The sequence below is a fragment of the Tupaia chinensis genome, unplaced genomic scaffold, assembly GCF_000334495.1.
Source record: "Tupaia chinensis unplaced genomic scaffold, TupChi_1.0 Scaffold146140_1, whole genome shotgun sequence".
Classification (NCBI taxonomy): domain Eukaryota; kingdom Metazoa; phylum Chordata; class Mammalia; order Scandentia; family Tupaiidae; genus Tupaia; species Tupaia belangeri.
In genome coordinates this window covers 2,286,470-2,298,998 of record NW_006205995.1, presented here as the reverse complement: position 1 = coordinate 2,298,998, position 12,529 = coordinate 2,286,470, and the positions used below count along the sequence as shown (strand labels likewise).

The following is a 12,529-nucleotide window of genomic DNA, read 5'->3' as shown; positions in this document are numbered from 1 at the left end:
GCTTTCTGTCTCTATGTCTCTGTCTGTCTGGCGAGCGCACGCGCCCTACAGTGAAAATCTCTCAAAAAAAAAAAAAAAAAAAAAAAAAAAAAGCCTCTCCTACCCACAAAAAGCTATGCATGAATTTTAATTTAGTTTTGCACCAAAATAAATTCGTACTTTTAATTTCATTTTTCATGAACTTTTTGAAGTCTTTTTTGTTGTTTTATTTGTTAAAACTCATTGAACTGTATACTTAAAATGCATAAACTTTCTTTTTCTTTTTTTTTTTTTTTTGGGAGAGGTTTTTGCCGTAGGGAGTGTTCGTTCTCCAGAAAGAGAGCGAGAGAGAGATAGAAAGCGAGAAATCACCCCCCAGCGGGGATAGCCATGCTGCAATCCCTTTTCCTCCATTCTCTTCTTGGGGTCTTGGGCACGCACGCACATGTGCCTGGCGTGAGTTTAAGCCACCGGGTGCGGGACTCGAACTGCAGTCGACTACATGGGAATCCAGTGACATAGCCATTACACTAACTGCTGGTCCCCATAAACTTTCGTGTATCTAAATTATACCTCAATAAAGTTGCTTTTAAGAGGTCTGTCTGGGGTCAGCAGGTGGTGTGGTGGTTAGGGATGCTGGACTCCCACATGGCTGACTGCATATCAAGTCCCGGATCCGACGGCTTGCTTTCTCACTTTCTCTCATTCCGTCCCTGTATGGTCAAATGAAAATAAGTAAATAAAGTTAAATAAAATAATTCTTTTTTTTTTTTTAAAGAAAGAAGTCTGTCTAACCTTATCAGAATCATGGTAAAAAAAAAGCCCCTGTTTTTGTAGAATAAAACCAAAATTGACAAGAATAACTTTGAATATCCTGCTCTCAGTTTTACAAATGTTAGTTATGAGAATTAGAGGTATTTTTTTTTTTTTTTAGGATTATTTCATTTAACTTTATTTACTTATTTATTTTAATTTGACCAGAGAGGGAGAGAGAGGGAGAGAGAAAGTGAGAAAGTAAGCCACCAGGTCTGGGACTTGAACTGTGGTCATGCATGTGGGAGTCCAGCACCCTTAACCACATGCCACCTACCCCCACCCCTAAAGGCATCTTTTTTTTTTTTTTTAAAAAGAATTATTTCCTTCCTTCCTTCCTTTCTTTCTTTGTTCTTTAATTCATTTATTTTAATTTGACCAGAGAGGGACACACACACACACACAGAGAGAGAGAGAGAGGGAGAGAGAAAGTGAGAAAGTAAGCCACCAGGTCTGGGACTTGAACTGCAGTTGGCCATATGGGAGTCTAGTGCCCTTAATGACATGCCACCTGCCGGCCCCCCTAGAGGTATCTTCTTAAATTTTTTTTCTCCGTACCCAGCTTTTAGGGCTATTAGGAAAAATTCTGTCAAAGTCTTTTTATCTTTTGTTCATAAAGTTCGGCTTTATTTTAGAATCCCAAGAAGGAAGTACTTTAAAATATTATAGGGGTGGAAAATGTTCCTTATTCAGAGGTCGATAATGTCATGTTGTCAAGGACTAGCTAGCATCACAAATTACATTTTTCTGTACTGTCCATACATACAATGGATCTGGTTGAAAAAACTAGTATATACATATGAAAATTATGCATCTGTGTGCTGTAGTCTAACATATAGATGGGTAACTGAACTTGCTCCCATTTCGAGGATCCTGCAATAGCATGGAAGGACCCAGAGACAAACACACAAAGTAGTAGTTACAATGAAATGTTTCAGTCACCATCATGGCAGCTACCATCATGGCGCCTACCATCATGGCGCCATGAGCCATGTTTTGTGCTCATCTAGTCAGGCCTAAGAGGAACTCTGGAAACTTCCTTCCCTACTCCCTCAGACAGAGAAGGAGAAGATGCTTAGAATTCATATGAAATCACTTTAATTACATTCTAGTCATGTATGTAAACATGTTACAAACTTAACTTTGGTCCTACTGGTTTTGTTTTGACTTCCTTTGGCATGAAGATGGGCCTTATTCCTGCCCTCTTTCATTTCTTGACTGGCTTCCCTGTTAACATAGTTAGGAGATTATGAAAATAGTAGATAGCCAATAAATATTAGATAGTTGATGGTATAATTATTTGTACATTTTTGGTACATTCTTAGACTTAAATGTAATTAAAATTTTTAAATTTAATTTAAAAAATATGTAAAGTATTGCATGGTTCAGAAGTTAAGACCTTATAAAAGGGTGTAATAGAGAAGGCTCACTTTCATCTCTAGGCATCTCTACTCGGTTTGTATTTTACCCTTTCAGGTAACTGTTTTCATTAGTTTCTGATTAAACTTTCCATTGTTTCTTTTCATCTTTTCTTATGAGAGAGAGAGCATGAGAGAGACAGACAGGTAACCCTAACAGGGACCTCACACCACATGTCACCCCCATTCTCAGCCAGCTGGGGTCATGGGCATGGGCTTATGCTTGGAGTGTACAAGAAGGTCTCAGTATGTGAACCTGGGACCTTCCCATGTGTGTCTGCCATTGCAGAGTGTTGTATTAACTGTTGTACCATTGTCTGTCCCTTCATTTTTTTCTTTTGGGAAAAAAAAGCAAAAGTATGTGCATATACTCATTCTCTGTTTCACAAAAAGTGGTATATTATATACACTATCTCCTGCACAAAAGATACCATACTATATATATTATCCTCTACTTTGTTTTGACATTTTAATACTTTCATGCAGTTGTGTACTTTTACTGAGTGGATGTACCATAGTTTTTTCAATCCGCTCCCTATGGTGGACATATGGATTGTTTTGATTTTTTTGCTCTTAACAGTGTTGCAGTGAATAACCTTGTACATGTGTTATTTCATAGTTATGGAAGCTCACTTTATTTATTTATTTGTTTATTTATTTAAAGAGGTTTTTGTCTTAGGGTACATGTGCTCACCAGAGAGATAGAGAGATCGAAAGTGACAAATCACCCCACATGGGTGATAACCACACTTCAATCCCTTCTCCTCCTGGAATCTTGGGCATGCATGCACATGCACATGGCATGAGTATACACAGTTCACAATAGGGTTCGCACTCCTTTGAGAATCTAATGCTGCTGCTGATCTGCCAGGAGGTAGAGCTTAGATGGTAATGTGAGCAATGGGGAGAGGCTGTAAATACAGATGAAGCTTCACTCTCTTGCCTTCTGCTCACCTCTGTGTGGCCCAGTTTCTAACAGGCCATAGACTGGGTCTCTGGCTCAAGGATTGGGAACTCCTGGCCTAGCTAATTAGAAGGCCAGTGTAGGACGATTGCAACACTGCAAGGCTGTCAAAAATAGCTGTTTCTGGGGACCAGCAGTTAGCATAATGGCTATGTCGCTGGACTCCCACGTAGTTGACCGCGGTTTGAGTCCCGGACCCTGTGGCTTAAACTCACGCCAGGCACGTGTGCGTGCGTGCCCAAGATCCTGAGAGGAGAATGGAGGAGAAGGGATTGTGGTGTGGCCATCCCCCCCGGGGGGGGAGTGATTTCTCGCTTTCTGTCTCTCTGTCTCTCTCTGTCTGTCTGGCAAGTGCACGTGCCCTATAGCAAAAACCTCTCAAAAAAAAAAAATAGCTGTTTCTGGGCCAGCCACAGTGGCGTAGTGGTAATGCAACACTTCCCAATACTACATTGGAATGTGCTTGGTTTATATACTGTGGTCTCCTCATGCATGCTGGGCATGTGTGTGTATGCCTTCGTTCTTGATTGGCTGAGGCTGGGGATAGGTGTGGTGTGAAAACTCTGTTGGGGTTTCTTGTCTCTTTCTGTTTGTCTTCCTCTCTCATGGAAGAAATGAAAACCCAGGAACACTCACCTTTGTTTCTGTCCTCTCTCTCTCTCTCTCATAAAGAAAAATAAAATGTGTGTGATATACATGGACACCTAGTCTATAGTCATTGTAGTTATGCTTTGTTTCATGAACTTTTTTTTCATTAAAATTTTTAAAAATTTATTATTATTATTTTTGATTTGCTATAGGGCACATGAGATCATCAGAGAGAGAGAGAAAGAGAGGGAAAGTGAGGAAGCAAACCACCAGGTCCAGCACTTGAACTGAACTGTGGTTGGCTATGTGGGAATCCAGCACCCTAATAGCCACGCCACCTGCTGACCCCAATTTTTTCATTTTTTGAGTCACAGAATACCTTTTTGCTTGTTTTGTGTTTGTTGAAACAAGATATTCTTTTTATTTTACCTTTTTAAAGTTTTTTAAAAATAATTTATTTATTTATTATTATCATTATTATTTTTTAATTTTACCAGAAAGAGAAAAAGATGGAGAGAGAGGGAAAATGATAAAGCAAGCCACCAGGTTTGGGACTCAAACCATGGTTGGCCTTGTGGGAACCACCATGCCACCTGCTGGCTCCATTTTTTTTTAAAGGTTGTTGCCTTAGGGCATGTGTACTTGCTGGAGAGAGAGAGAGAGAGAGAGAAGAGGAGAGGAGAGGAGAGGAGAGGAGAGGAGAGGAGGGGAGGGGAGGGCAGGGGAGAGGAGAGAGAGGGGGCAGTGAGAGGGAAAGTGAGAAATCACCTCCCATGGGGGGGGATGGCCACGCTGCAATACCTTCTCCTGCATTCTCCTCCCGCCATCTTGGGCATGTGCGCACATGTACCTGGCATGATTTTCAAGCAACTGTGATTGGGAGTTCAGCCACATTACTGCTATTCCATCTCCTGGCTCCAACTTTCTTTTCAACTTTTGTTTTTGGAGAGATTTTTTCTATAGGATGTGTGCATTCGCTGGAGAGACACAAAGAGACAGAAAGTGGACCGCCGCCCCCCCCCCCCCGGGGGGTGAATGTGCGCGCCCCCCCAGAGGATGACTATGCTGCAGTCTCTTCTCTGTTTTCCTCTTGGGATTTTAGGCATGCATGCACACATATTCGACTTGAGTTTCAAGTCATTGTATCCAGGACTCGAACCATTATTGGTCATGTGGAAGTGCCTTAACCACTGTGCTACCCGCTGGCCCTACAAGATATTCTTTGTAACAGGTAGAATTAAAGTTTCATTGAGATGGTCTGTGGATTAGTTTGTTGACCTTGATATAATGACTTCGGTATGGGGTACCTTAGCTGAACAAGTGAGTTGTCAGTAATCCAATAAGACTTGTTCTCTGCTTCCGGTGCTTGCTGGGATTTTCTTGACCCCAGTTAGGTATTTTCCCTCTCTCGTGGCTGTGGGAGTAATAGTTCTGCTCCTTGACATTCAAGGAAGGTGTTGCAGTAGGTCATGTTACTTCTTGTTCATGAGAATGGGAAGATTCTAACTATCTTACCATGTTCCATGGCAAACACAGACAGTATGGATGCTGGATAATGATGAACATAGTTAACATTAGAATCCCTAATGAAAGGGCTGAAAGAATTGAGAAGAATGAAAAACAGTGAGGAAGGGAGTGGGGAATAGAGCCTCCGGGTAGAATATGTGGAGAGGCAGTACAATAACATAAGGGTTTAAAATAGGGACTGACTGACTGGTTGGCTTTCAGTCCTAGCTCTACCACATAATAACTGTAAGCCTATGGAGATTATCCCTGTTCTAGGCATCACTTTTATTTACTTACTTTTTAAAAAATAATTATTTATTCAACCTTATTTGTTACTATTATTTTTTAATTTGACCAGAGAGAGAGAGAGAGAGAGAGAGAAAGAGAAGGAAAGTGAGAAAGCAAGCCATCAGGTCTAGGACTCAGACCATGGTTGGCCGTGTGGGAGTTCATCGCCTTAACTACCATGCCACCTGCTGGGCCCTTGGCATCATTATTATCTTGTGATAATCATCATATTTACTTACTTTTTAAAAAATAATTATTTATTCAACCTTATTTGTTACTATTATTTTTTAATTTGACCAGAGAGAGAGAGAGAGAGAGAGAGAGAAAGAGAAGGAAAGTGAGAAAGCAAGCCATCAGGTCTAGGACTCAGACCATGGTTGGCCGTGTGGGAGTTCATCGCCTTAACTACCATGCCACCTGCTGGGCCCTTGGCATCATTATTATCTTGTGATAATCATCATCATACCTACCTCATAGAGTTGTTATGAGTATTCAACAAGGTAAAGCTTAAAGTACTTGATCTTAGTAAACAGTAAAATAAATGCTAGTTATTTTCAATATGAAAGGAGACAGAAAATGGCATGGCATCTAGATTCTTTGTACTTGGCATTTTTCATGGTATTAATGTGTCTCTTCAGTCCTAAAATACACTTCTTTAATGTTGACATATTTTGAAATAAAATTCTTATTTAAGCCAGTGAGTATATTTCATGTGGTAGACTGTTTTTTTCCTCAGCAATTGTTGCTCAATACTATGTCTTCAAATGGAGAAAATAAGGTATTGTACATGGTTCAGTATGACTTACATCATATCTATTAGTATAACTATTTGTTTTTGGATAATTATATATTTGACTGTAAGACAAAGAATGTTTTTGGCTGGCTCCAAGGCTTAGTGGCTAAGGGAGCTGGATCCTACATGGCCAGTTGTGGTTCAGGTTGTGGTCCTGGCAGCTTAAAAGCCACTTCAGGTGGCATTTACCCTAAATCCTGACTGGATGGAGAATTGAAGAGAAGGGACTGTGATGTGACCACCATCCCTTTGGGGGATGTTCTCTCACTTTCCCTGTCTTTCTGTCTCTCTCTAGTGGACCTCTGCACCCTCTGGCAATAAAATAAAAATAAACGTATAAGGTAGAGAACATTTTGATTGATGATGTAGAGATTTGCACAATAGATAGAAGGCATATCTTTTTTTTTTTTTTTAAGAGAGAGATTTTTGCTATAGGGTGTGTGTGCTCACCTGAGAGAGAGAGAGAGACAGAGAGACAGAAAGTAAGAAATCACCCCCCAGCAAGGATGGCCACACTGCAATCACTTCTCCATTCTCCTCTTAGGATTTTGGGTACACACACACACACCTGGTGTGAGTTTTAAGCCTCCTGGTCCAGCACTCAAATGCAGCCGACTACATGGGAGTCCAACGACATAACCATTATGCCATCTGCTGGTCCCTAAGGCATATATATATATAAACTTATTATTTTGCAACTCTTATTTATTTACTTATTTATTTATTTTGAGAGGTTTTTGCTATAGAGCATATGCGCTCGCCAGAAAGACAGAGAGAGATAGAGAGACAGAAAGGGAGAAATCCCCCCCGGGGGGATGGCTATGCTGCAGTCCCTTTTCCTCCATTCTCCTCTCGGGATCTTGGGCACACATGCACACGTGCCCGGCATGAATTTAAGTCACCAGGTCTGGGACTTGAACCATGATCGACTACTTGGGAGTCCAACGACATAGCCATTATGACATCTGCTGGTCCCCCGAAGGCATATCTTAATGTCATTTGCAGTACTTTAAGGTGGTACACGTAGCCTCTTTTCCATTTCAGGTACATACCATGAATTACACAATTCTGAAAGATTTCAGGATCAACACCTGGAATTTTCCTTATTGAAGTGTTTTTTTTTTTTTTTAACCTTCATGTTTTATTTATGTTTATTGTTTATATGTATCTGGTATCTTTGACATTTAATCTCTGAATATATTATTGCCTTGTTAACTTTCTTGGGAAGGGCTTTGTTTTTTTTTTTTTTGGTAGTAACTAGACTTTTCCCTTCAATTTTTTAAGGTTATTTGGCTGTTTCCTTATTTCTACATGAAAGTCACGAGCTGTTGCTTCTCCTTGTGAATACAGTTGTCAAGGTACTATATTGTATGTTGGTGAATGTGAAATCTTAAATTATTCCCTCAGGCAGCTGAATTTCCCTTCGATCATATTGAATTAGAGAATTTTTGGAAGAAGGTGGGCTTAAGGAAATGGGCTTGGGAAAATCTTTTTGATCAGTTTCTGCATCTGTAGAATGGGGATGAATAATAGAACTTAGGAGTTGTGAAGGTTAAAATAAAACACTGTGTGAAATAGTAGCTATTGCTGTGGTTGCTGGTGTTTTTCATTTTGAAATGCGCAGTCAGAATTAAAGTCTCTTCTCCAAGGTCTTAGTCATGTGCATTTGTTTATGCTGCTGTCTTTTCCTCCAGGATTTCTTCTAAAGGGATATGGATAGACACTGAAGGGCTTATAAGTGAATAACTGAAGTTTTTAGAATCTAATGAGTCATTTTAAGGGTAATAAAATAAAATTGGATAACTGGAATATACAAATAAGAAAAACAATGTACTCACAGTATTTTTCCTTTATCAAAATTGGTAATTGAGCTTTTTTCTGTTTATCTTCTATCAGTTTTTTGATATCTGAGTCTGTGTGCAGTATGTATATATAGTATTTTCTAAATTTTAAATCATATATTAAGGTTACTAGTAGCTTAGTTTGTTTTCTAAACTTTCTAAAAATGTTTTTTTTTTTTTTTTGAGAGGTTTTCCCTATAGGGCGTGTGCGCTCGCCAGACAGAGGCAGACAGAAAGTGAGAAATCACACCCCAGGAGGGATGGCCATGCCACAATCCCTTCTCCTCTATCCTCCTCTCGGAATCTTGGGCACCTACGCACACATGCCCGGCATGAGTTTAAGCTGCCGGGTTTGGGACTCGAATCGTGGTCGACTACGTGGGAGTCCAGCGACATAGCCATTATGCTATCTGCAGGTCCCCCAAAATGTATTTTCATGTTCTATTAGAATGAGTTATAAACCATATGTGTATATAAATTTATGTAAAATATACACATTTTATTGTATATTTTGACTCACATTATTATTGACTGACAAGAAAAATTCATAAATTGGTTTGTTATTGATTTAGAAACATATTAAAGGCCATAATAAAGTAGACTACTTTGATGAATATCAGTTTTCTTTTGTATCAGTTACTTTTTAATTAATTTATTGTTTATTTATAATATTATTTATATTTTAATAATATTACTTATTTATATATTGACACAATTAAGGCAACTGAAACAAATAGTGATATACCTATAAAATATGACTTACATCTGAATGTACAAACTAATTATGAAGTTAGTTGAAAATGACTAAGTATATAGGACCATTATGGTGTTGAGTTTACCATACCCAGTTTCAAATTTTACATCGAATGTTTTCTTTGCTTAATAATATTTCCAGGACTTGCAGAGCACTAACCTGGTAGAAGTATGTATGGCACTTACTATTGTCAGCCAGATTTTCCCTCGAGAAATGATTCCAGCTGTTCTTCCATTAATAGAAGATAAACTTCAACATTCTAAGTAAGTAAATTCTTTTGGGATTGATATCTACACTATGTGTGTGTGTGTGTGCTTTAGAGAAATTTTTGCTATAAAGGCATGTGTGCTTGCTGGAGAGACAGAGAGAGACAGAGAGACAGAAAGCAAGAAATTATCACCCCCCGGGGGATGGCCATGCCACATCCCTTCTCCATTCTCCTCTCAGGATTTTGGGCACAGATGCACATGTGCCCTGTGTAAGTTTCAAGCTGCTGGATCTGGGACTCAAACTGCAGTTGGTCAGGTGGAAGTCCAGTGACATAACCATTATGCCATCCGCTGGTCCCTATACTGAATATTTCAGAACAAAAATGTATACTAGGAAATTTATTTTAACTTTAACTGACTTCTATCAGGACAGAATATTCACTGACTGCCAGATATAATGCAAAAATCCCTAGTAGGATCATCCTTATTTTTTGTGGGTTTAGAAAATGTTAGTTTTCCGAAGTTAAACTGAAAGACAGTGAAGCTTAGTATCAGGAATCATTGACTTTTTTCTGCAGCCTTACCACCAGTGAGCAGTGGTCCTGTATTTCCCTTGGCTATATAGAGTTGGCTAAAGCTCTTCAGTTCTCATAAAGTTGTTTTGAGGATAAAGCAAAATAATAGAAGACATGAAAATGGTTCAAGTGCTCTGAGTATACAGCTTTGGTATATTGGGATCATAGCTTTTATGTCAAAACCACACTGTTAAAATTCTGTTTTACAATAGAATGGATCCAAATAAACATTAATTTGTAATATTTTGCTAGTCTCCTCTTATGAGATTTTTAAAAAATTTTCCTATCAGCTTGATTAACTTTTCTACACTTGGAATTTTTTTAAAAATTTTTTGTTTTGTTTTGTTTTGTTTTTGGAGAGGTTTTCGCTCTAGGGTGCGTGCGCTTGCCAGACAGAGAGAGAGAGACATAGAGACAGAAAGCGAGAAATCCCCCCCCCCCCGGGGGCATGGTCACGCCGCAATCCTTTCTCCTCCATTCTCCTCTCAGGATCTTGGGCACGCACACACATGTGCCCGGCATGAGTTTTAAGCCACAGGGTCTGGGACGTGAACCGCGGTTGACTACGTGGGAGTCCAGCGACATAGCCATTACGCTAACTGCAGGTTCCTGGAATTATTTTGTTTTTTGACCTTCATAATCTTTCAATTTAGGAAAAAAGTTATAATTATTTTTTTTCTTTGTTATTCTAAAATTTTAGTTAAAAATCTTTTTTCTTTTTTTGGAGAGTTTTTTTTTTTTTTTTTGCTATAGGGCATGTATGCTTGTCAGACAGAGACTGAGAGATAGAAAGCGAGAAATCACCCCCGATGGGGGATAGCCATGCCGCTATCCCTTCTTCTCCATTCTCCTCTTGAAATCTTAGGCACGTATGCACACGTGCCCGGCGTGAGTTTAAGCCACCGGGTCTGGGACTCGAACCGCAGTCGACTACATGGGAGTTCAGCGACATAGCCATTACGCTAACTGCTGGTCCCATAAAATCTTCATCATGAATGTATATATATTACAGAGAATCTTTATCAAGAATATTTGTATATTGGGACCAGCACATGGTGTAGCAGTTACGTTGCTGGACTCCCACATGACTGACTATGGTTCGAGTTCTGGACCCAGTGGCTTAAAACACACGCCAGGTGCATGTGCGTGCCTTCCCAAGATCCTGGGAGGAGAACAGAGGAGAAGGGATTGTGGCATGGCCATCCCACTGAGGGTTGATTTCTCACTTTCCCTCTCGCTGTCTTTCTTTGTCTCCAGCTAACGCATATGCCTTAAGGCAAAAACCTCTAAAAAAAAAATAGAATATATGTTTATTACAGAGTTTTAAAAGTGTTTTGGCTATACATACATTCTTTTCTATTTTTAACTTTTTGTTTTTTAAGAATTTTATTTTTTTGGAGAGGTTTTTGGTATAGGACGTGTGCGCTTGCCAGAAAGACAGAGAGAGAGACAAAGGGACAGAAAGCGAGAAGGCCCCCCCCCCCCCCCAGAGGGGATGGCCATGCTGCAATCCCTTCTCCTCCATTTTCCTCTTGGGATCTTGGGCACACACACACACACACATGCCCAGTGTGAGTTTAAGCCACTGTGTCTGGGACTTGAACTGTGGTGGACTACATGGGAGTCCAGCGACATAGCCATTATGCCAATTGCTGGTCCCAAGAATTTTATTTTTATACATTTAAAAATTATTTTATTAATTAATTATTATTATTATTATTTTCACATGAGTTTTGCCAGAGAAAGACAGAGAGAGAGAGAGAGAGAGCGAGCGAGCCACCAGGTCCAGGACTTGAATCATGGTCGGCCATGTGAGAATTCCAGTACCTTAACCACCAAGCCACCTACTGTCCCAAGAGGGAAGGAAAGTGAGAAATCAAGCTTCTAGGTCTGGTACATACTCTCATTGGAGAGAGACAGAGAAAGAGAGAGGGAAAGTGAGAATTCAGCCCTCCCCCCCGGGGGGGGATGGCTATTCCACAATCCCTTCTTCATTCTCTTTGTGGGATTTTGGGGTGTGCCCAGTCACCGGGTCCAGGACTCAAATTGTGATTGATTATGTGGGAATCCAGTGCCTTAAACACCATGCCACCTGCTAGTCTCTATTTATTTATTTTTTTAATTTGTCAGAGAGTATGTGGGCTCACCAGAGAGAAGGAGGTGAGAGAGAGAAAGCAGGAAAGTATCTTCCATGGGGTATGATCACACTACAGCCCCTGCTCCTCCGTCTCCCTCCTTTCAGGATTTTGGGTACATATACTCACATGCCTGGTATGCTTTTCAAGCCTCTAGGTCCAGGTCTTGAACCACACTGTCAGCCATATGGGATCTAACTGCTTTAACTCTAAGGCTATGGGCTGGCCCCATGTGCTTCTTTAAGTCAATATTTTTAATGTTCTAAGATTATAAAATAATTATCTTGTAGTAACTCTATTTTTTAAGAAATTGTGGGGCCAGCTTGTGGTGATTCAGATTGTCATATTCAGATTTCACTTCTTATCTTTAGGGAGATTATACGAAGGAAAGCTGTTCTCGCCTTATACAAGTTCCACCTCATTGCTCCTAATCAAGTACAACATATCCATGTTAAGTTCAGGAAAGCACTTTGTGACAGAGACGTTGGGGTTATGGCTGCTTCCTTGCACATTTACCTTAGGATGATTAAGGTAAGTTGGCAATTACAGCAAGTACTGAGTAATTAACATTAGAAAAATAGAATAAATGAAAACATTCAGATATCTCAATAACATGCTTAGTTAATATTTTATGCTCTTACTACTGACTTTTTTTTTTTTTTTTTT

At 39.7% G+C, this 12,529-nt stretch overlaps 1 protein-coding gene across 1 annotated transcript in view; it reads left to right on the top strand.

The window, feature by feature from the left end:
• Window positions 1–12,529, top strand: part of AP4E1 (adaptor related protein complex 4 subunit epsilon 1) — an 89,489-nt gene that overhangs the window by 8,824 nt on the left and 68,136 nt on the right. The window contains 3 exon segments of the mRNA XM_006168757.3: window positions 7,634–7,707; window positions 9,086–9,207; window positions 12,235–12,394. Of these exon segments, the coding sequence (XP_006168819.2) occupies window positions 7,634–7,707; window positions 9,086–9,207; window positions 12,235–12,394 (356 nt within the window).